The sequence below is a fragment of the Populus alba genome, chromosome 6, assembly GCF_005239225.2.
Source record: "Populus alba chromosome 6, ASM523922v2, whole genome shotgun sequence".
NCBI lineage: Eukaryota > Viridiplantae > Streptophyta > Magnoliopsida > Malpighiales > Salicaceae > Populus > Populus alba.
In genome coordinates this window covers 25,214,716-25,237,375 of record NC_133289.1, presented here as the reverse complement: position 1 = coordinate 25,237,375, position 22,660 = coordinate 25,214,716, and the positions used below count along the sequence as shown (strand labels likewise).

Below are 22,660 nucleotides of genomic sequence, written 5' to 3'. Positions count from 1 at the left end.
TCTTTTCCACTTATTTGTTAGTCATCGCAAAATTATTGGGGGTGCAGATCCTTTTCAAATCTCTATATAGTAAAAGATGCTTTTACACTTAATATCAACAAAATTTATAGTTGTTAATTAAGGATTTTTTATTTTATTTTATTTTTTATGGTCATTTAAACAATAAAAATGTATTTTTACCCCATGTATCAAAACATTATTGGGCTTTTGGTCAAGGTTTTTTTTTTAAAAAAAAATCATTTTTTATATACAATTAAAATACATAGTTGACAATAAAAAATACAAAAAACAAGGCTTGTCGACTTTTATAGTAATTACTAATTTAATAGCGGTGTTTTAATATTTTTATTTTGAATTTTGAATTTTGTATTCAATGAAGTTGTTGGTATGCACTCATTATGTGCCAACAAATGGGTGGTATTTGTGTCATTTAAACGGCGCGTGCAACGCCACTCAATGCCCAAACATGACATGACATTGTGTCTTTAAAAGTGTTGTCATGTCCTCTTCCTTATAATGTGGCGCATGACCGCTTATAATGATCATTTTTTTCTCCCCTCCCTCCCTCCCTCCCTTACGGGTTAAAATGCATGATTGTTTTTTTTTGTTTTTTATTTTTCAATTTTAATTCTTATTCTTTTGATTTTTTATTTTGGTTTTGATCATTTCATGAAAGTTTTGTTTGTTTTTAATTTGGTCCTTCAATTTTCTCATATGTTTTTTTTTTTTAATTTTTATCTTGGTCTCTATTCTTTATTCTTTTTTAATTTATTTCTTTACTTATTTGTTAAAGTTTTATTGACTTTCAATTTCACCATTCAATTAAAAATCTTTGTTTTTGTTTTTTTTCAACTCCTATCCTCATTCTTTTTATTTCTTATTTTCATTCTTGATCCTATTATAAAAAAATTGCTTGTTTTCAATCCAATCCTTTGATGATAATTTTTTTATTTTTCAGCTTGGTCCTTTTTTTATATATATAATTTATTTCCTTAGCCATTTTGTTTAAGTTTTATTGGCTTTCAATTTCATCATTCAATCAAAGTTTATATTTTTATATTTTTATTTATTTTCACCCTCATTCTCTTAATTGATTTTTTTTCTTTAGATCCTTTTGTGTTATTATTATTATTTTTTTCATATTTTGATTTTTGATTTGCAGGGGATTCAACTTCATATTTTCCCCATGTGTAATGCTTTCGATACAATAACTTGTATCACAGGTTTGAAAAGTTAATGTTTTTCAACATTTTTTTTTTGCTTCTTTTCTTTTATGATCTTATCATTATGCATTAGTTTTTCTAATATTGTTTTTGTGATCATCTTTGATTTTTTTAATGGGTTTAACACAGTTTTGTGATTTAAGTCACGAGTTTTACATGTCTTTTCTAGATAAAAGTTTTTTTTTAAAAAAATTATTTTGTTCATGTTTGATTTTTGAAGATATTGTTTTAATTCATCTATTCTTTTTTTTTGTTTTATACAAATGAACTTTAACACATTTTTATGATCTAGGTCATGAGTTTTACATGTCTTTTTTAGATAGAAGTTTTTTTTAAAAAAAATTGTTTTATTCATGTTTGATTTTTTAAGATATTATTTTAATTCATTTATAATTTTTTTTTTACAAATAAACTTGATTTTTCAAAATAAAAAACATTCAATTAAAAAAAAAATATTTCTTGCATGTTCGTCTTTGCGTAATATTTTTTTAGGGTGTGGATTCATTCATCTAATTTCATTTATGTTTCCATTTCTATAATCTTTTATTGATTTAAATAAATAAATAAATTAAGTAAACATAATCAAGTAAATATATCATTTTGTGTGATTGAATATCTTGATTTAAATTCATCTATTAATTTTTTTAATTTTTTTTTGTTACTTGGTAATGATTTTTTTTATTTATATAAATAGCTTATTGATTTATTTAATTATATACTTGCAAAAAATTTTCTATCTGTACTCTAAATTTTTTCAATTAAAAAAAAAATATTTAAATAGCATGCATATTTAATATATTTTTTTAAAAATACAATTCATAACATAGCACGGATTAAATAGCTAATGAGTCTAATAAACTAATATTCAAAATAAAAGTGCCCAAGACAGTGGTATCTTGATACCTCTAAAAAGTAAAAAAGATGAAAAATTGTATCTATGTTCAGCAGATCACATCTACCAAGAAAAAGTCTTTTTGTTTGGGCTCGATCAGTACTCGTATACAATAGAGAAGATTGCATAAATTTAGAAAGACTTTATGGTAAAGTTCCCGTACCCTTTATTGGAGCACCGATATATATATATATATATATACAAACAACAACAACGTGTGTAGCATGATTTAAACATCGAGCAATATACCCCATCAGAAGTTGACTTCTTGTACACCGGGGATCAAGCAGGTTTGTCCTTTGATGCTAAAATCACTTAGTTACTCAATAATCCATCGTTATCGTGTTATTTGAATTGAAATAATTATTAGAAAAAATAATTTGAAATTAAAACTTCTCGAGCAATTATAATTGAATTATGAAGTGAAAATAAGTAAAATTCAAACTTTCAGCTTATAAATGCTCTATAAAAATATCATATAAAAAGTAAACAATTAATATATTGATTTTGTTCCATTTTAACTCAATATAAAAATAAATGGAGCATAACAAATATACAAAATGATTGACAGAGAAATTTAATGATTCACAGAGAAAATTTTACGCTTAATGACTTTTCTAAGGTATAAGATTGATTTGGATAAATCCCAAGTTATAAATTTAACAGGTGCGACAATTTCAATTAATTTAAATTAATTATGTTTTTGATTAATTATATCCTTGTCCGGTTAATTTTTTTTATTTTTATTAAAAATTCAACCCAATCTAGACTTTGGATTGCAAGCCAACATGTTAAACATTGCTTAAAATAACTCGTTAGCCCTTTACCATTCAAAATATTAGCATAGGTTGAATCAAATTAAACCCTAAAAAGCTAAATTAAAAGTTGCTAGCCTTTTTTTAAGATAAAAAATAGTAATGCTATATAAACAAACTTTTATACAAAATTATCACACAGCAGCACACCTGCCGCGTGAATTCTTACAGTGAGATATCAATCATTCATTAATTACGGGTCTCCAATTTATCACCTAACACATCAGTTTCATAAGATTTCAGTATACAAAATTAGTAAACGGAGGACAGTACTTCTAGGCCTGTTTCTGTTTTAAAAAATATTTTTTTAAAAAAATTAATTTTTTTAATTTTAAATTAATATATTTTTAAATAATGTTGATGAGTTAATCTAAAAAATAATTTTAAAAAAATAAAAAAAATTATTATTGACATACTTTTCTAAATAAAAAATATTTTAAAAACCAATCAAATTAATGTCAATATTATATACACACATACAATTCATTGTAAACAATTAAAATATTAAATATAAATCATTTAAAATTTTAATAAATATAATTTATTTTCATCTAGATACTTGACTTCTATTTTTTTAATATAAATATAATTTAATAAATACATAAAGATAACGCTCGATTCATGTTATTTTAAAAAATCTTATCGTAATTAGAAAATAACCAGTAATTAGTGATATTATATTATTTTTTTTAAAAAAAATTAGAGAATATAAAAAATAAAATCCATAATACAGCATAAAATTAATAAAAATATATTCATATGTAATATATATTTTTTGTATATATTTATTTTTAAAAAGAATTTTAAAAAATAACTAATAAATATATCACTAATTGAAACCGTAAAATTTAGGAATAAGGTTTCTCATTTTATACATCACAAAAATGGTAAAAGATACAGATAATTCAGGGTAGATAAGTAATAAATCTATCTGCTGTAATAACGTGATATCAGGGAAGATTTTACTTTGAAAGCTGAATGAAACGGAAGGAGTGGACGCTGTCTAGGTTCAACGAACCTGCGAACGGATTTATTAATTTACTCAAACGGGCTTCTGTTTGTTTTTTTGACTAGACCATGGCGTTATTTCTAGCAGCATTAAATGACAAGGGTGTCGGCAAGGTAACCCTTTCCATCTAAAAGCCAGTCCAGATTCAATGTACCTGGAAAAATGGAGATTTGATGGATATATGATTTGATTTTATGTTAGCATACATCATCCATAATCATGTATCAATTAATAATTATTAAAAAAATAACACCATGATGGGCATGTACGAGAAATTTCATGATGCGGATGGACTAATTACTAATATTTTATTAATTAATCTATGAGGTTTATTAAAAAGAAAAAGATACATTGACTATATTATATCCATTTTTTTTTTAAGAAATAGATATATGAAAGGGAAACAAATTATAAGTGTAAATATTCTTAATATTTTTACTGAGTTATAAATTTTATTTTTTCTTGTTTCCTTCCTTTTCTTTTTAAAACGAGTCACGAGAAATAACTTTTAAAGTGTCAATAATAACAACTTTTGTTTCGGTTTGATAAAAACCACACGAAATATATTTATAATATTCTTTTGAAAGCTAATATTGATAGACAAGGGACATAATTCACATATATTTCCTTACTAGTTATCATTATTCATACATGAATAATTTTTTTTATATGTAAATTACTTAATTTTATTGTGGAATGTTAGAGAGATACAACTAGCGTGTGTTTGGTAATGCAATGCATGATATATTTATAAAAATGTTTTTTAATTAAAAATATATTTTTTTCTAGATATTTTTTAATTTTTAATATCAGCATATTAAAATCTTCAAAAATCATGAAAAGAACATCAATTTTATATTTTTTAAGATAAAAAACACATTTAAAAAAAAACTTTAAAAATTATGTTAAACCATATTAATTGGCATAAGATTAGTATTGGTGGACAAATAGTACTCAATACTATTAGAAATAAATTTACGTCGACATATAATGCTGTAATTACACATGCTTCTCCTCATATTACATTGTTTTATATTTTTTTATTTAGAAAAATAAATTATTTTTCTTTTTTTAAAAAAGAAAAAGAAATGCATGCAAAACACATGTATACATAAAAAAACACAGGTGGCATTGGCATGGGATGGGATGGGATGGAGGAGTGCAGAGTAGGGAAGACACAACAACTTGAAGCAACCTCTCACCGTTCTCTCCTCTCCTTCCTCAATAAATACGGTCTCTCTTGTCCTCATCTCTCAATCCCTTTCTCCTAAAAAACGAGAAGCAACGAGAGAGAGAGAGAGTCCTTTAAATCCGGTTTTCATCTGCTCCCTTGTTGTTTCCTCTCTCTATCAGCCAGCCATTGCCCTTCTTCAGCCACCATCTTCAAAAATCTCAGCTTTCTCCCTCTTGGACTTGGGTCACGCAACATTGTCTCCATTTTGCTCCGCTCCTTGTAAGACCCATATTTTTGGTCTTTCCTGTTCGATTATATCTTTTGTTGTGTCAGATTTCCGTTTCTTGTTTTTTGTCTTTCCTGTGACTTTGACAATGTCTGCATTTATTGTCTTTTTAATTGACTTATTACCAGCCAGTGAAATTTTCCAACCTTGATTTTATCGTGTAATCTAAGTTTTGCTTCAGTCTAATGCGGTGTAGCCGAAAGTGAGAATCTTTTGTCAAGGGAAAATATTTCTGATCTATGTTATAAATGCAAACAGTAATGCACCATGGAATTGGAACTGTTTTTATTTGATTTTATGTTAATTTTTTGATTTTGGGGAACAGGGACAATCAAAACTACTGTTATTGGTGCTGACTAAAATTCTAATGATATTGTTAATTGTGTGAATGGAATGATTTCTCAGGAGATAAGCAAAAATGGTTTTCTGGGTTTTTGGCTATGGTTCATTGGTGTGGAACCCAGGTTTTGAATATGATGAGAAAGTGATTGGCTTTATCAAGGACTACAGGCGTGTTTTTGATCTCGGTATGTTTCTTCTCTATTAGTATATTAATTTGAAGTCTTTTTGTCAATTATAGTAATAATCTTGAGTTTTTATAGTCTTAATTAGCTCAGCTGTTATTAACAAATCTCATCATCTGTATGCCAGCTTGCATTGATCACAGAGGTACACCTGAAAGTCCTGCAAGAACTTGCACGTTGGAAAATGTTGAAGGAGCTATTTGCGTAAGCACTACAGCTCAGCAACTTTCTCAAGCCTTTTAACTGGTTTTGTTAGTGGTCATGGTCAGCCAAAAATGCTCGTCGTTTTCAAAATTTTTTTTGCAGTATTACTCTCTAGTATTTTGTTAGTATCGATAGACTTGTGTTTTTCCTTATTTCTTATTCCTCCCTTTTCTTTTCTTGTAGTGGGGAGCTGCTTATTGTGTTCGGGGAGGTCCTGAAAGGGAAAGATTGGCAATGGAGGTATGTCCCGTTGCTGTATTTACAGCTTGACATTGCTTAGATTGTGCAGAACTGGTTATAAATAATTTGATGGGATAAATGTAGGTGGTATGATCTCAAATGGAGTGGCATAAATAAGGCAATTAATTTGAAACTCATATGCTTATTCACTTAAAATCAGCTCATTCATTATAAACTGGGAAATCTTTTCCCTTCGTTTCAGGAGCAGCTACTGATTATAATTTCTTGCACGTATTGACATTGATGTGCATTGCTTTCTTCTGTAGTATTTGGAAAGGAGAGAATGCGAATATGATAAAAAGACCCGCGTAGACTTTTACAAGGTAAGATAGTGGTTTGTTTTTTATTGAAGTTTCTGAATTTGCCAATTGATTTTTAGGTTTGTTTTTGTGTTCGCTGCCCTCTTATATCCATTTGTGCGTTTCCTCCATACAGGAAGGGGAACCCTCGGAGCCTGCTTTAACTGGAGTTATAGTGTAAGTTTATTACTCGGCACCTGTGATTTCACATTTCTGTTTTAGTTAAAAGAGACAGTCTATAATATTCATCTTCTTTTTGCACGATTTTCTTAAAAGAATGTGTTCATATGTGCAGTTTCACTTCCACTCCAGACAAGGTATCAAACAAGTACTACCTTGGGCCTGCCCCGTTGGAGGAAATGGCTAGGTACGTTTGATGACACAATCTAATCCTTCAGAACCATCATTTTATTTGCTCGCATGAAGTTCTGTCCATAAACAATTACGTTATAGATCCTTTTTGTAATGCAATTGTAACATTTCAGGCAAATTGCAACTGCTCATGGACCATGCGGGAACAACAGAGACTATCTGTTCTCGCTAGAAAGAGCCATGTTTGCTATAGGTAAGATTTTTCTCCTTTATGTACACTTATAATTCACGATGAATATACCATATTAAGTGCATGCCTGTCCTCCTTGAATTTGTGTTTGCTAATAATGCACCTGAATGTGTAAACAGGTCATGAAGATGACACGGTGATTGAACTGGCAAAAGAGGTGAGGAGGGTTCTTGGAGCTAAAGGGAATGGAATTCCCGTGGAGAAGAAGATATCTGGGTCATCCCCAGCTGCTCTCAAATCCCACATGCCAGCCCTTCAACTTCGTTCACTTCAAGAAGCAGTCTTGATGGACTCTTAAAGGTAGAAGACCAATCAGTGGTTAGAACAAAGCTTCGATAACCCAGTTATACTATTTCTGAATCTTCTGTTGGCCTTTTCAAACCAGAGAAGAGTTGTTCTTTGTAGTAGTCTGTCTAGCCTCTTGACAATGCCATATCTCTAACCTTGGTAAGTTTAGGTTTGAATTCGGAGCATAGATGTTAATCAATTCTTATTTTAGCCAAATGGCTGGAAAAAAGTAGTAGGTGACGGGACAACAAATGTTATGCAACCTTTTATTTTCAATGAAGAGAATAGTGAACAGTTTTAAATCCTTTCCTTCATGTGAGGGTCTGTATTTGGATGTTTGATTTGAATTTTTATTTTGTTTGGGATCAAAAGCAGAGCGCCTTGAAAATCTCCGGGGGGTGAAAAAATGGGAGACCAGGAAGGAGTCTTTGGGTTTGAATGCAAATGGAGTCGAAGTGGTCACTGGTCAGTAATGATCTTCATGATTCCGAAGACCAAGAAAATTTTCATGGAACTAAAAAGTGATAAAAGTAATGGAGTTTTTTACTTATTGATTGGGCTATAACATGAATAGCTTTGAAAATTGTAACTCTCCAGTCACCTAGTTCAACTCGAAACAAGGTTAAAATTAAAACAATGTATTTTTATTTTTTTAAAATATTATTTCATATTAACCGAATCAACATGGATGAACTTCACTACCTCTTACCCTAGCTTCGAACCGGTACTGAATTTCATAACCTTGCCTCTAATAAATGGATTAAGAAAGAAAAACCACTCGAAACAAATCCCAATCTCGCAAAACTATCGAGAATATTAAAACACCCATAGGCCTTCAATCAATCGAATGCTGTGCGTGCGACTAATAAGGGTAACATTTCCTAATCTTGTACTTCGAGGACCAAAATGAGAGTTTCGTATTACATTCGAGTGTCCTGTACTTTCTGGCCATAGATATGCAAGTACACCATTTTGTCTTGTCTTGTAGTTCTTCAGCAGCCAGAGCAATGGCAATGGCAGCAGTAGCAGCAGGCAATCAGGTCCACAACGTGTTTGTGTACGGCAGCCTTCTTGCTGATGACGTTGTTCGTGCCCTCTTGAGTCGCATCCCTCAATCCTCTCCAGCCATCCTCAACGGCTAGTCTGTCTCTTTCTCCCTCTTTAACTTAAATTAGCCTGTGATTTCATTTCATTCCATCTCTTCCTCCCAACGTTTCAAATTCTTCTTTTTTTTCAATTTTATTAATGTTAGTTCAAACTGATCATAACCAACGATTTATTTTTTATTAAACTCTTTTTTTGTTTATAGCATAATCTTCGTCGTTGTTGTGTTGTAGTCACAGGTTTAGCATAAAAGGGCGTGTCTACCCTGCAATTTTACCTGCGGAGAACAAGAAAGTCTCAGGCAAGGTCAATACCTCAATGTTTCGCTCAATGCGCCTTCTGAACCTCTTTTTATACATAGTCTCTTTCTTGTTAAAGTTATCCAATTCTTCTTATTTTCGAAAAAAAATTAATAATTTTGATGGCTTCAAGTTTTCAGAAAAAAAAAAGCAAAAACAATAAAATTATTATATATAAAAAAAACCTAATATTTTTATAATTTTTTTTCTTTCCCACGTATATTAAAAAGTTAGCTTGTGTGCGGGTGCTGTTTGGTTAAATTCAATAAACATGCAATGATATATGTTTATATTTTCTTCGTGGTGATTTTGATTCTTGTATCGTAAACAGCATCCAATGTAATGGGTTCCTTTTAATCCAGGTTCTACATGGCATCACGGATCCAGAATTATACATTTTAGATGAATTTGAGGATGTTGAGTATGAAAGAGTCACTGTTGATGTTTTTTTTATGGTAAGTGAGTTCAATTCAAGGAATCTTTAATGCTTTCTTGTCACATATTAAAATGGGAAGTACATGCTTCACTGATTGCATGCACTTCTTGTTGCTAAGAAGGTGAGCTGCCAGTTCATTCTCCGCAAGATTGGAATTGAATTGAAGAACATTGCTGATCATGCTCTGAACAATCGAAAGTGGATGAGTTGACTAGACATTCAAAGTTGAATAGTTTCTCACGAATGAAAAAAGAGCGAAAAGGTAGTAATTTGAAACCATGGCTTTGTTTTATATTGTTGATGAAAGTAATTGATGTGATGGCAGGACAATTCTAAGAAGACACAAGCACTTGCTTATGTCTGGTCAGACAAAAATGACCCCAACTTGTATGGGGAATGGGTTTTTGAGGTAAATTTCTAATGCTTTTGAAATTTTATCTTTGCTAGGTAGCTGCTTTGGTCTGGGGTCAAAAAGGAGAGGAGGGGAATGCTAGAACAGAATGCGAGCCATGATTCCATTGCCAGCAAATAGCAGACAGCAAAAGTTTTAAGGCAAGGTGGATCTTTGTTTCGTGCCCCGATTGTTGTGTCAAAGTCTTGATCAATCCAAGCTAGTTTCCCTTTTTTCACCATCCATCAGTTAATTAGGATTGGTCGCTGCCAGGGACCCTCGTTTGCAAATTGAAATGGATTAGGTACTTCATATCGTCATTTCTGCAGATTGTAATTATCATCATAGGCTGCTAGAATAGGCTGCATGTGCATGGTAGCTATTTTTATTCTCTGGCCATTTGTCTTGAAGTTACACTCATTGAACTCTCAAGCCTCCTACCACTTCGTGCTGATGTACTTTTGCTCCAAAACTGTGAGAATCTGGTAGTCTAAAAATGATAAATCCTGTCATTACCTTTCTTAGTCTTTGTTCCTTTTGTATTTCGAGAGGCACAAGGACAAATCTCTTCATGCATAATCATATTAGTCTTAGTGCAACCCCAATTCGAGGTTATAATGCCTGGTCAACAACAGTAGTATCTTGTTAAGAAACGTACTTGTAGGTTTGTCATGGCTGCGTCATTTGGTAAAGTCGCTGTTCTGGTCTGGTCTGGTAAAGATACAATAAATCAAATCAACATCCAATAATTCTATCATCACTTTGTGTTCTGGTCTCATATTCTGCTCTCCCTCTCTCTGCCAAGCTCACTGGTCTGAAGGTGGGCGTAAGGCAATAAAACTGCAAGCCTTGGGTCAGTAACCGATTCGATGCCATGGCTTCCTTGCTAAAGCTTTGATAAGCACTTCCAAGTTGAACACTCGGTAAATTGTAACGGTAACAAAAAGATGGCGCGAAGGCGATTTACTGATGAACCTTTATACGAGTGGTGATGAACCCTAAAAAATAAATGGCAAATGGCCAGTTGCACCTTTGTATCTGTGCTGAACCTGGATGCAATGGTGATTAATTTTTAACTATGAGCAATGATGATAAGAACAAGAATCTAAGCTCCAGTTAGTTTGGTGTCCTAGGTATACCATCAAGTGCAAGGCCATGAACTTGCAATGAAAGAAAGCAGAAAGTTTTGGGCATTAAGCTGTAATAACATAATCTATACACAGATAGGAAGGGAAAGGGGAGGTATTCTGGCAAATATCAAAGCATAGAAGAAGCACATCTGCAGAAACCCTATGAAAAAGAGGTGGCTGCTTCTAAGTTCTAAGACAGTTCCTGCCAAAGACACAAACTGTTCCGCCGGACCTCCACCCGTGATTTTTGCACCCTCCAATCCTCAGAGTTTGGTGATTTTCCACGTTGCATTTCCTGTACCAACCGCACAAGCATGCCCGTCAAAGGTATTTTATACCAAAAGCTCCTACGAATTGATGTGTCGGAGCAATAAATAGTATAAAAACCGCTGTTCCTTTATGTAGCTATCACATTGTTCTTCATGTTCTTAGGATATATTTCTCCAAGCAAGAACCTAGTAAATACATTATAATAACATGTCATGCTTTTTATAGTGATGTATTTCCCATTAAAATAGATGTTTCATGTAAGCTTTCAAAACTTGAGATTACAAGGTTATTGGATCATTGGGACTAAAATATAAAGGAGATGTGCTCAGATTTTGAGGCTAGGATTTTATTATATAAAAAGTCTCAATCCAGCAACCTATGATACTTTAATAATCTAATAAGTATCTAAAGTCTCACCAAACACTTATTTGGTGATTTTTATTTCTTTGCTTTAAAGCTAAAAAAAGGGTGGGGGCCAAGGCCAAGTCTAAGAAATTGATAGTTTCAGGAGTAATCAAGAGAACATTTATAATTTGGGGGACTAATTTGTGATTTGACCGGCAACAAAACTCGACTGTCTCCGGCTTTTAGCTGACCGATCGACAGATTACCAAATGCAAAATTAGGTAGGGGAGGGTCCTTGCTTCTACTCCAATCCAAACAAAAAGCCCTCTTACTTCATGCTAGGGTTCATGCTCGTGGGTTTTATTTTAGATCTTATCAGCCAAATGCAGCACAAGGAGACCTGATTTCTTCTTCCAGATCTCTCCCATGGTAGATTCTTCAAATCCCGATCGATTTTGAGTGACTCATAAGATCGATAGATCTATAAGAATTCAAGCATGGAATTGAATGGCTGTAATTTAGAGAACAGAAACAGAGGGAGTCATGATGATTCTGAAGAAGACAACTGCGTTCCCTTCGACATTGAAAACTCTAGGAGGAGGAATTCTGATGTCGATTCCGATGTCAATGGCATCGCCATCGATTCTTTGTCGTCGAGGAAGTCTCCTCCTACTCCTGTATCTGCTGCTGATATTTTGAAGACTCTGTTTTTTATTCTTGTTTGGTACACTTTCAGCACTTTTTTAACCTTGTAAGTCTCTCTTCACCTTCTTTTTCTCTTTTTATTCATTTTTTTTTATTTTCCTCTTAATTAGTGGGTGGTGTTTTTTTGTTTTTGTTTTTGGATTGATTAGGTACAATAAGACTCTGTTAGGAGATGATATGGGGAGATTTCCAGCTCCGTTGTTGATGAATACTGTCCATTTCACAATGCAAGCTGTTTTATCCACGGCTATTACTTGGTACTGGTCTGATCGGTTTCGGCCGAATGTTGCTATGTCGTGGAAGGATTATTTTATAAGAGGTAGTAGCTCTTTATTGCGTTTCTGTTTTCCTATATCATATTTAAAACTAGTGTCGAAATTGGAGTTGATAATTGTTGGGTTTTAGTTGTTTTTCTTCGGTAAATGATGTGTGGGAATCAATTCTAGGTACTTTAAAATTTAAATACTGAACTCAGTAATGAAGTCATGGATTTCGAATAAGAATTCCGTGGGATCAAGATTTTTCATTTGTTCAGGGATGATAGTCTGAATTGGCTGCAAAAATGGCTGGAAAAGCTGTTGAATTGGTCACTGTTCTTTTCTCTCTGTCTCTCTCTCTCTTATGATAGAGTGAATTAACTTTTTGGTTTAAGAATTAACTGACCCTTGATAAAACCTAGTGTCTTTCTTTTCTTACAGGGCTTCTGTGCTAGTTTCCGTAACTGATCTCTAGTGAGATTGGAAAGCCCTTTTGTTTTGATTATCATTGAATATTATGTATCACCTAGTTACCGAAACAGGATGTTATCCTGGTTAGAGTGGAGTCGTGGTAAATTGAAGATAAGTTGGTTTCTCAAAAGGTGTTGGCAGTCTCGTGTAAAATACGTGCTGCTTTCTGAATGACATTTCAACTTCAAAAGAAGAAAATTTTAAGTGGACTGCTCCTTTTGGTTTACAATGAAACTCTGTTGATTTGAAATCAATTAGCTTCTGTAGTGAAAGCGCATTTGGCTTATTCATATAAGGATAGCCATAGCCAGCCCTGCTAATGTGCTTCTATGTGAATTATATGATTATGCAAATAAGGAGTAGCACACGAGTCCTAGACACTGGGAGATGCTACCATCTAAAGAATATTTTTAATTAAACAATTTCGTCAGCTACTTCAGGTGATGAGATATAATGGATTTTATTATTTAAGTTTTACTACTGTTTTTTTTTTTTGAAGTCTTCTATTCATTCTGCTGTGAAATTATTATAACTTGCCAATTAACTTTTCTATCAACTAATGCTACAGATGGACTTTCCCTTTCACAGTTGTACCAACAGCTCTTGGAACTGCATTCGATGTTAACTTGAGCAATGTGTCCCTTGTTTTCATCTCTGTTACATTTGCCACAATGGTTAGTTATGCTCTCTCTACCTTACTGCTATATACTAAGTCTCTGGTAATAATTTTTTTCTTCTGACAGGTTATTTTACTAACTCATTTTTTTTCCTATCTGTAGTGTAAATCTGCAGCTCCAATATTTCTCATTCTATTTGCCTTTGCATTCAGGTGAATTTCTTGTCAGTTTAGCTTATTTACCAATACAAATATCTTATGTGACCAGCGTTTTACTGTAATCTATCTCTCATCATCTTATTTTATTTTTTTAATGAAGTAGCTCTATTTTTTTTCATCTCAAACTCTTACCTTTTCGCATTAATTAAGAAAACTTCTTGTTGCCAGGTAATAAAAGAACAATGAATAATTCTACATCCATGCTTTGCCAATTGAGGGGGCTGATGTGCAATCTATGTCTTTTGTTTTCTTCTTTTTATTTATTTTTGTCTTCTAATATAGTTATTTCAGCATAAGAATAAAATTTTAATTTTAATAAGGTCAAATTAACCTGTGCTAACTACAAGTGCCAAGTTAAAGTGAAAGAAAGTGAACAAATTTTGAAATATCATCCTCATTAGTATATTATCCAGAATGCTAGTACTGCATAATTCTCAATTCATATAAACAAAAAGTTGATGCATATCTTGAATTGTTTTAGTTGTTGGTCGTGAATAACAAGGCAAGGGCATACTTCCATGAATGAATTGTCCATTTTCACACAACAATAAAGACTTTGATACAAAGAACTAAAAATCAGATGTGATATCATGGAAGTAGGCCAAGAATATGTGGAAATGAACCTCCCAATTATAAAATTTTGAAAAATGGGGTTAGATGCTTACTGTGGAACTGAAGGAGTAGTATATGAATTCTGAATGCCAATTTGGTATTTAACCTTTACTTTTAGCAAAAAATTGACCTCAGTATGTTTTGTATAAAAGACAGAAATGTATTTGAGGACAAACACTTTTCACTTACCATTTACCACCCATTTTACCTAAAGAATTATGCAATTACTATGTGCATTGATAGTTAAAAAAATGCAAAGAGAGTTAAGAACACCAACTCAAGTGTCTAATATATAGATATTGCTTGTGGACGAGGACATTTTGAGACAGGCTTGTGAACATGTTTACCTTAAAGAATAATGATAAGATGAACTGTTCATACAAGCATATAAGACAGTATATTGCAGCGATATACAAATTAGCTGAACTGTTATCCACCTAGTGAAATTCTTTTTTTTTTTTTTTCTTTCTTGACCATTTTACATCTCTTTTTAATGTAATAAGATGTATTTCTCATGATTGATTCTCTTAACATCATTGTTTATATTATACCACTTTATTCTGTTATATTTAATTCTAACCTGTTCATTCATGCTCCTTTTTTTTTCTTTATGAGGATCAGTTATAAGATCCTTTGCATATTCTAGACATTTATTTTTATATTTTTTTAAGGTTGGAATCTCCAAGCGCTAAGCTTTTTGGTATCATCATGGTAATCTCTGTTGGAATTTTATTAACAGGTATACAATTTCATCATCTTTCATTTTGATTAATCATTCAGTGTGCACCTTTTGCTTATAGAAAAAGTAATATTTGTGGCCTATCTTTTATTAGGCTTCTTATGGAAACATATTAGATTAAGTTATTGATGACAAATTGGAAGTAGTGTGCACTGTTTAGGACCTTGCTTTCACAAACACTCCCAGGAAAGAAATTTGTTTTCCTCTTAAACTAGGATGCTAGTTGACCTCAAGGTAGTATAAAAGAGGGAGTTGTCTTTTGTTTTAAAATTGTGAGAGCCACATGAAGTTTCAGTCAGCAAAATTCATTATTGTGCTGGTGGTCACATGATGATGACTGATAAGAGAAATTAATGAAGCAGGTGACCATGGCAGTTTCAGTCACTAGAGGTGTGATTTAATGGTATATCATGTGGTATTAGCTTTGTCCGTAGATGAGAAAGTTGAACCTTGCCAGAAGGACTTGGTGCTATTTCGAAATGCCACATCAATCTTGATTAACATAGAAAAAAAAATTCAGACTGTTAGTGGAGATTGTCAAGGCTGTATGTATGTTGTAGCGCTGAAAGTTTTTTTGACTCTGTTCAGGGGGCAACCCTGAAGTTTATGGAAAATTTAACTTATTTTATTTTACATAAATACCGACTCTACTTGTTTTTGCTACAAAGATTTGCTACCCAATTTATTATTCATCAAAGAAAGTTAAGTTGAAGGAAATTGGTAGGTGGAACTATGCAATACCGCATTTGCTTATTGCTTATTGATTTATAAGAATATTGGAACCCAAATCCAATTGAAAAGTAAATGTTCTCCCATCCTAAAATGGAGGGTTTTTTTTTTTTTGGGTATATCACGCCTTGACATATATCTCTATCCAATGCTGATAAGCTAGTCCAAGTGACTTAGATGATGATAATAGTGCTATTGATACCTTTTATCTTTTAGTGAATTTTATCTGTCAATCGCTACTGTCTGTATCACCAAACTTCATCTTTTCTGTTTCTGATGGAGATTTGTTTCGGTATTTATCATTTTCAATTACTTTTTTTCATTTATACTTTTATTTTGAATCCAGTTGCGAAAGAGACAGAATTTGAGTTTTGGGGCTTTGTATTTGTTATGCTTGCTGCTGTAATGTCTGGATTTCGCTGGTGCATGACTCAAATTCTCTTGCAGGTATGTCTAATTCTGTTCCTGTACGAGATACATGGCTTAAAGTATTTGTTTACTGAAAACCAACAATTTTTTATTCTAAATTTCACTTTCTTATTTTTTTTTCCCTCCTGGAATTTGATTTCCCAATTTGGTGATGCGTGGATCAAAACTGAAAAGAAAGAAGCCTATGGTAGGTGTTTTTCTGCTTTCCTATTTTTTACATGGTTATAGTACTCTTGAATGCTATTTGGAGTTAACTGTTACCGTTATCATTTTTTGGGTACAAATTAGCTACCTTACATGTTTGTAGACGTGTATTTGTGAGGAATAATTTTTATTAATGACCTTTATAGGTGCTTGTTAAAAAATAGTTGTCTTGTTTGGCAAGTTTATTTATGGCCACTTCACCAGAAAGATGCTTTCTTCAAATATAGTCCTATAAATATTGTTTGCTCGCAGGTGCAAAAGCTGGTAAGATCATAGATATGGAATATGGAACATGGATATAAAATCATATAGATAGGTAAATATGAAATTTCCTTGCATGGATATAGTATTGATACAGATAGGTCAATTTCATGGAAAGGGTTTGGTTAATATAGTAATTCAGTTTTGGGATTTCCTTGTGCATGTAGAGAATAGTATTTTCCTTCGTATTATACTGTTATTTATACAACATAATGGTGCTTTTGGGATGTATTCAGGTTTGAAAAATCCACTTACATTGATGAGCTATGTGACTCCAGTGATGGCAATTTCAACCGGTCTTCTTTCTCTTGTCTTAGATCCATGGCATGAATTTAACAAAACAAGTTACTTCAATAATTCATGGCATGTTGCTCGGAGTTGCCTGCTCATGTTTTTTGGGGGAACACTCGCTTTTTTCATGGTACAAGCCTTCCCTTTTCTTTTCTTTCTGAATTTGAGTTTCATTTTTTCAAGGGAGGGAGGTGGAGAATTGTGTTTTAATTGTATAAATTACTTGAAGATTGGAAATTAGTTTTCTAGTTTATTCCAGCTGTTATATAATACTTACAAATTGTGTCCATTTCTTTTGGACCAAGTTTCTGTCAGGGAAATTAATTTTTTTTTTTTCTGTTGCAGGTTTTAACGGAGTTTGTTCTTATTTCAGTAACTAGTGCCGTCACAGTGACAATAGCTGGTGTTGTCAAGGAGGCTGTGACTATATTGGTATAGGCTTTTTTCTACACCGTTTTTCTCCTATTAATTCTGCAAAATGTTGATCTATGAATACACTAATGCATGGATGGTGTTTGGGGTCCTGTTCGAGATGGTAAAAAAAAAAAAAAAGTTAGGAGTGAAAAAGCAAATTTTGGGTGCCTGGCGGCCTCTTTCAAAAAAATCATGGTTTTGGAATTCCATTCTAGAATCAGAGTCAGGCATGAACTATGGTCATAAAAACTCATTCCTGAAAACAACCATCAATGCTTCAGTCTTGCCCCTTGACTTTCAAGTTTTTGCACAAAGAAATCTCTCAGCAGCTTATCATGATTGATTGAACACTGCTTTATTTTTATTAGTGTTAGCGGTGTCTGCCTTTCTGATAGATGTAGAATAGATGTAGAGGGAACTTCATTAATTAAACTCCTGGCATGAACCCTGGATCAAGATGTTTGTAGAATCACGCAATGATATTTGTTAGCTGTGCATCTTTCGTATTTACATTGTGCTTTCACCATGCTTTGAAGAAAACCTGTACCTCCATTAGTTTCAGAGACTTACTTTCAGATTTCAATGGGATTCTTTTTAAGAGCGTGTTTGGTATTGTGATAGCAGTTGTTTTTCGAAGTGTTTTTCACTAAAAAATGCATCTAAATAATATTTTTTAAAATTTATTTTTAATATCAGTACATTAAAACGATCCAAAAACATTTTAAAAAATAATTTTAAGCAAAAAAAATTCAAAATTTTTGGAAACGCGTGGCCAGCTGCATTCCCAAACATGCTCAAAGTTTTATGAAAGTTGATGCTCATTGCTATGATATTTCTCTACAAGAAGTCTTGAATATCTTTCAGTGTTTGGTAGTACATGCTCTTTGAAACGCTGTTACTGCTCGTGATCTGCTTATGATTTTTTCTGCATTCATTCAGGTTGCGGTTATTTATTTCCATGATAAATTTACCTGGTTGAAAGGTGCTGGGCTTTTGATTATTATGGTTGGTGTCGGCTTTTTCAACTGGTACAAGTAAGTCTTATGTCAGCATAGGTTTGAAATAAACTACTGTAACTGAAATTTGTTTGTCTAATTGCTTTTTTTTTTTTGCAAGTTTAAAATCTCTGAACCGTGATAGTGACTGAAATTAGGCATTCAGACCAAGGAATCTAGTGGCTGTCAGTTGGTTTTAGTCTTTGTTTATTTTTTCACTCCATAGGTTTTACAGACTGACCTCAGTAAGTCATAACTAGATAGCAAAAATGCCCATGTCAGAACCAAACAAAGAGTGACCCTTTTGGTGCTTTTATTCTTTCAGGACTGCAATGTTTTGTTTTACTTATTTATTTATTTCTTGGGATGTAATTTGAATTTGCTATTAAGGTTATGTATGGCATGAGAGTAATGAAATAGGGATTAGTGTATAAGGGGTTAAGTGTTAAAGGTGTTCAGCTGGGAGTGTGCATAATATTTGGCCCCAATAAATGTAGATGTCAAGTAAAATTTTGAATTGAACTTTTATAAAAACTAAAACAATGTTTATTAGCGGGACCAACATCAGCAAGCAAAATAGGGATGGTCTATCAGTTTGAGATAGTGACAGAAGGCAGAAAAAAGAAAGCCTTGAGCCCATAAAAAATTTGTAACCTCCCTCTCATCAAGTTTAATGCTTAAACCTCAGTCAGGGGCTGAATGTCACCCCTCCTTTCTTTTCCCATCATGTCTACCAACCAAAACTAACTGTATTCCCCTTAACATTTAACTGCTTTTACTCTCTAAACAAACACCTATCAAACATTGGCGATTCTGTCTTAGAAGAACCAAGAAAAATTGCAGATAATTGGCCCATAACTTGCTCTCTTGACTTCCTTTTTCTCTGTTGTCCTTGTAATAGCAGCATAATCCAGGTAGAATGTCTCGTATGATGTACCCTCTCTATTGATGTTCACTAAACAGTCATTTATTTATGTCAGTTTTTTGTTGAGATTTTTGCTTGCTTGTACCTGAATTTGGTCAATCTAAAGCTTCTTAATATCGCATCCCTTAATGAAATGGGTCTGGTAGGACAGAATTGAAACCATTTAGTGCCTCTACAGTTCATTGATACTTACAGTTGAGTTCCATGACAAGTTGTACAACATTAAAGCAAAGAATGGAAGAAGCAAACCTGCATCTTCATAAATCCTAAATTTCACTTCCAGTCCAAATCATAGATTCTACCCTACCTAATCCACCACTTAGTAGTTTATGTTCACATTTCAAATTCAATTTCATCATGCTCGTGATTATATGGTGTTAATTTTGCCACCCTGTGCAGGTACCAAAAGCTACAGAAGGGCCAAACAAGTGAAAATGACTCGGCTGGGTCATCCCCAACAAATGTTGCAACGAAGTATGTTATCCTTGATGAGATGGATGATCTAGATGATGGCACTTGATTGTTCTATAATCTTAAGTAAGTTTCTTTTAGGCACTCATTGTTTTGGTTCAGTATTTCAGTAGCTAAAGCTCTCCCACTGTTTTATCTCTAGGCATTTTTTCTTGTTTCAGCTTTGTGTTATGGCCACAGGTCATTTTGTCAATTTTTTTATTGTTGATGTTTTTCACCTTTGCTTTCTACTTGATAGCCTGTGCTCGTAATAAATATTATTTGCCATATAATAAGAGGACTAGGTTTCTCATTGTCCTTGAAAATATCATTGAACTTGCAGGAACCTGTTTCCTTCGTTAATGAAGCAGTCATCGTTTTGTGCTGTACAAATTTTTTTATTTGTTCCCACCCTCATTTTCCTTCATTTGCCTTCCGAACAGAAGCCAGGTGAATTGAGGTTTACTTGTTCGTGATGAGTGCCGCCGGCAACTACTCCCTTGCTCGTCAAGCTTTTTACTTGTACCTGTACTTATACAAAGACGATATATTGAGAAATTCGGAGCCATGAAGAGTCAAGAGAGAAGATCCCTTGACATTTTTGTCTTCCCATGGTTAGCAGAAAATTGCAGTCTTCTCGATCAATTGTATCCTGGACTAAGCACATGTTCATCGATTTGTAGTCTCTAATATTCCATTCAATTGTGATATTATTTTTCCTTTCTTCCACGTTATTGTTTAGAACATAGAGAGAATGTAATCGTGAAACCCATGTTATAGTAGATGGGTTTTTCTTTTGGCAACTTGGACAAATCCCCTGAAGAATTGCAATTGTGGGAATACCTCGCTACCATAATTTTGAAAAAGCGAACGTGCTATAGCTATAAATCCCTGTGCACTCTTTCTCGATGCTGGTGATGGAGATTGATTAAATTTGTCCCTGCTTCATGCTGAACTAAATTTGGAGTTGACTTATCTGATCGATCTATGTTTAAAATGTGGGTGAGGTTTTTTTATTTCTGTATTATCTTTTTCAAAATTGCTTCTCATTTTTTTTTTTTTAAAAAAAACTTGTGACTGGGTTGATAATATTTGTCTCTGCCTCGTCGAGTGTTTGCAAGGAATCTTAATAAATACGCCCCTTCCTTTCTCTAACCAAACAATGAAAATCTGTTAAACTTTCTTTAATCCAAACAAGTGAAAGATGCTGCCTTCCTCTTAATTTGTGATTCTTCACCCCCTCCCCTCCCCTCCGCAGTCTTCATCCTGATTCCCCTGGCATACAGTAAATTGCTTGCCCTAATCTCCCTGGAAATTGTCATCTTACCATCCAAATAAATAAATGGTGGTATGGGTCATAGTGGGCTTTACCAAAAACCAGGCTCTGTGATTTGTCACCCATCATTGAGCCCCACCCTACTTCAGAAAATAAATTAAAGGAAAACAAAGGCCTAAATTGGAAATAAAGAAAAATAAAGAGGAGAAATTCGTGATTTTGAATAATATTCAAAAGGGTTTTCATAAATTGGCCTATATATACAAATATAACCCTCCTCATAGTCAGTATCAAGGCAAAGGTAGGGTTTTTGTGCCAAGCCGCACAAGGCTCCTTCCTTAGTTTCAAGATCTCAACTCCCTTCCAATCCGGGTTTGTTTGCCATCTTATTTCGATCAACCCATCAAAATAATTGATGGGTTTTCCTAATTCTTGTTGTTTTTTTATACAATCCGATGAACAAAGGAATTGATGGGGCTGAAGTTTGGCTCTTTGGCTGATAAAAAGTGCCATAGGGATGAATGCAGCTACCTATATTAAACAGCCCTTTCTCACCCTTTTTCGCTTTCTTGCTTTTCTGGCGGATTGCTGTAGAAAGGCTGATACATCCTTGATTCTTTCTTTATTTAGTTATTTGGTTCTGTATCGAGTAGTAATTCAGGCAGCCTCTTTGCTGAAAAGAAGATAGCAAAGAAGGTGTTAAACTGCTCGTACATTAATTGTCTTATGCTCTTCAGATTTGCTGAGACTTCTCGTCTTTGAAGCTGGTCTAGTAAGCCTAAGCACATCATCTTTTCTTTCTCCTTAATTTTTCCGAAAACTAATGCTTCATTTTATTTTTTGAAGGAGAAATATAATCTACAGTGATAATTTGTTCTATATTTATGTATAAGAATAGAATAATTTTCCTTTTGAATTATCAAATACTAAAAGATTATGATTAGAATTTATCGGAGTTACTCGTGATAAAATTTGTACCAACTATTTGAAATTAAGAAGTTAAGGGCATTCCGTTGAGTGGATGGGGAGGAATGGAAGTTGCTGTACCTTATAATGATCGATTCATGGGATTGAAATGGATCTTATGGTGTGCGAAGGATTACTTGCTATGACCGTATACTTTGAGAGAGAATCAGCTAGTACTTTCAGTCTTGAGTTATGGACAATGATTGTGGACACGGTCACTCATATGCAGAAACCTCTTTGAATCTATGGCTATGTACCCTTTTTGGAATTTGGAATGATAAAGAAATAATAATGCTCAACAGAAACCATTCCCACAAGATTTTACCTTGACTTCCAATTGTATGATCCCTTTACACAAGAAGGAAGTGTGATTTTGATAAACACAATGATGAAGCTCACGTATTGGGAGCCTGGTTTCGATCTATGGTCTGTACAGAAACCATAAACAACTTTGTTTTTCATTTTTGAGGATCTGAGTCTTGGATGAGAAGTAAGCAGTCGGGGGTGTTGCGAAGAGCACTCGTGCAGATTGCTAGACAGGAGTCCTGCCACCCATACTATCACATTGTACAGTGATAAAGATTGCTTGGATTGGACAGTTAGATGCTTA

At 33.2% G+C, this 22,660-nt stretch overlaps 3 protein-coding genes and 1 non-coding gene across 6 annotated transcripts; all 4 read left to right on the top strand.

Moving 5' to 3' along the window:
- The first annotated feature begins 5,082 nt into the window (after positions 1–5,082).
- Positions 5,083–7,822, top strand: LOC118055722 (gamma-glutamylcyclotransferase 2-2). Its single transcript, XM_035067689.2, has 9 exons — positions 5,083–5,392; positions 5,805–5,926; positions 6,051–6,127; positions 6,311–6,367; positions 6,634–6,690; positions 6,803–6,843; positions 6,962–7,033; positions 7,152–7,231; positions 7,348–7,822. The coding sequence occupies exons 2-9, from the start codon at positions 5,818–5,820 to the stop codon at positions 7,524–7,526; spliced, it is 672 nt and encodes a 223-aa protein (XP_034923580.1). The 5' UTR covers positions 5,083–5,392; positions 5,805–5,817; the 3' UTR covers positions 7,527–7,822.
- Positions 7,823–7,959: 137 nt separating this feature from the next.
- Positions 7,960–9,868, top strand: LOC118055723 (AIG2-like protein D). Its single transcript, XM_073409895.1, has 5 exons — positions 7,960–8,657; positions 8,854–8,926; positions 9,282–9,362; positions 9,681–9,764; positions 9,803–9,868. Exons 1-5 carry the CDS (start codon positions 8,473–8,475, stop codon positions 9,866–9,868), a joined length of 489 nt encoding a protein of 162 aa, XP_073265996.1. The 5' UTR covers positions 7,960–8,472.
- Positions 9,869–11,722: 1,854 nt separating this feature from the next.
- On the top strand, positions 11,723–20,717 carry LOC118055725 (probable sugar phosphate/phosphate translocator At1g06470). 3 transcript variants are annotated; one of them, XM_035067694.2, is made up of 12 exons: positions 11,723–12,242; positions 12,346–12,515; positions 13,513–13,598; positions 13,704–13,753; positions 15,043–15,110; positions 16,186–16,286; positions 16,443–16,455; positions 16,970–17,154; positions 17,370–17,456; positions 18,378–18,472; positions 19,758–19,895; positions 20,255–20,717. In XM_035067694.2, exons 1-11 carry the CDS (start codon positions 11,989–11,991, stop codon positions 19,876–19,878), a joined length of 1,230 nt encoding a protein of 409 aa, XP_034923585.1. In that variant the 5' UTR covers positions 11,723–11,988; the 3' UTR covers positions 19,879–19,895; positions 20,255–20,717. The 3 variants fall into 3 exon arrangements, with proteins under 3 accessions (XP_034923585.1, XP_034923583.1, XP_034923584.1); XM_035067692.2 differs by having other exon boundaries at positions 20,252–20,717; XM_035067693.2 differs by having other exon boundaries at positions 20,152–20,717.
- A 1,026-nt stretch (positions 20,718–21,743) lies between these two features.
- Positions 21,744–21,873, top strand: LOC118055737 (small nucleolar RNA snoR77). Its single transcript, XR_004688698.1, has one exon. It is a non-coding gene; the product is annotated as a small nucleolar RNA snoR77 (small nucleolar RNA).
- Positions 21,874–22,660: the final 787 nt, after the last annotated feature.

Coding starts and splice junctions, on each gene's coding strand:
- LOC118055722 (XM_035067689.2), top strand. CDS start 5,818: ATGGTTTTCTGGGTTTTTGGCTATGGTTCATTGGTGTGGAACCCAGGT. Junction 5,927..6,050: donor CAGGCGTGTTTTTGATCTCG/GTATGTTTCTTC, acceptor TCTGTATGCCAG/CTTGCATTGATCACAGAGGT. Junction 7,034..7,151: donor CCGTTGGAGGAAATGGCTAG/GTACGTTTGATG, acceptor GTAACATTTCAG/GCAAATTGCAACTGCTCATG.
- LOC118055723 (XM_073409895.1), top strand. CDS start 8,473: ATGCAAGTACACCATTTTGTCTTGTCTTGTAGTTCTTCAGCAGCCAGA. Junction 8,658..8,853: donor CCAGCCATCCTCAACGGCTA/GTCTGTCTCTTT, acceptor GTTGTGTTGTAG/TCACAGGTTTAGCATAAAAG. Junction 8,927..9,281: donor ACAAGAAAGTCTCAGGCAAG/GTCAATACCTCA, acceptor CTTTTAATCCAG/GTTCTACATGGCATCACGGA.
- LOC118055725 (XM_035067694.2), top strand. CDS start 11,989: ATGGAATTGAATGGCTGTAATTTAGAGAACAGAAACAGAGGGAGTCAT. Junction 13,599..13,703: donor CTGTTACATTTGCCACAATG/GTTAGTTATGCT, acceptor TCCTATCTGTAG/TGTAAATCTGCAGCTCCAAT. Junction 18,473..19,757: donor GGCTTTTTCAACTGGTACAA/GTAAGTCTTATG, acceptor CACCCTGTGCAG/GTACCAAAAGCTACAGAAGG.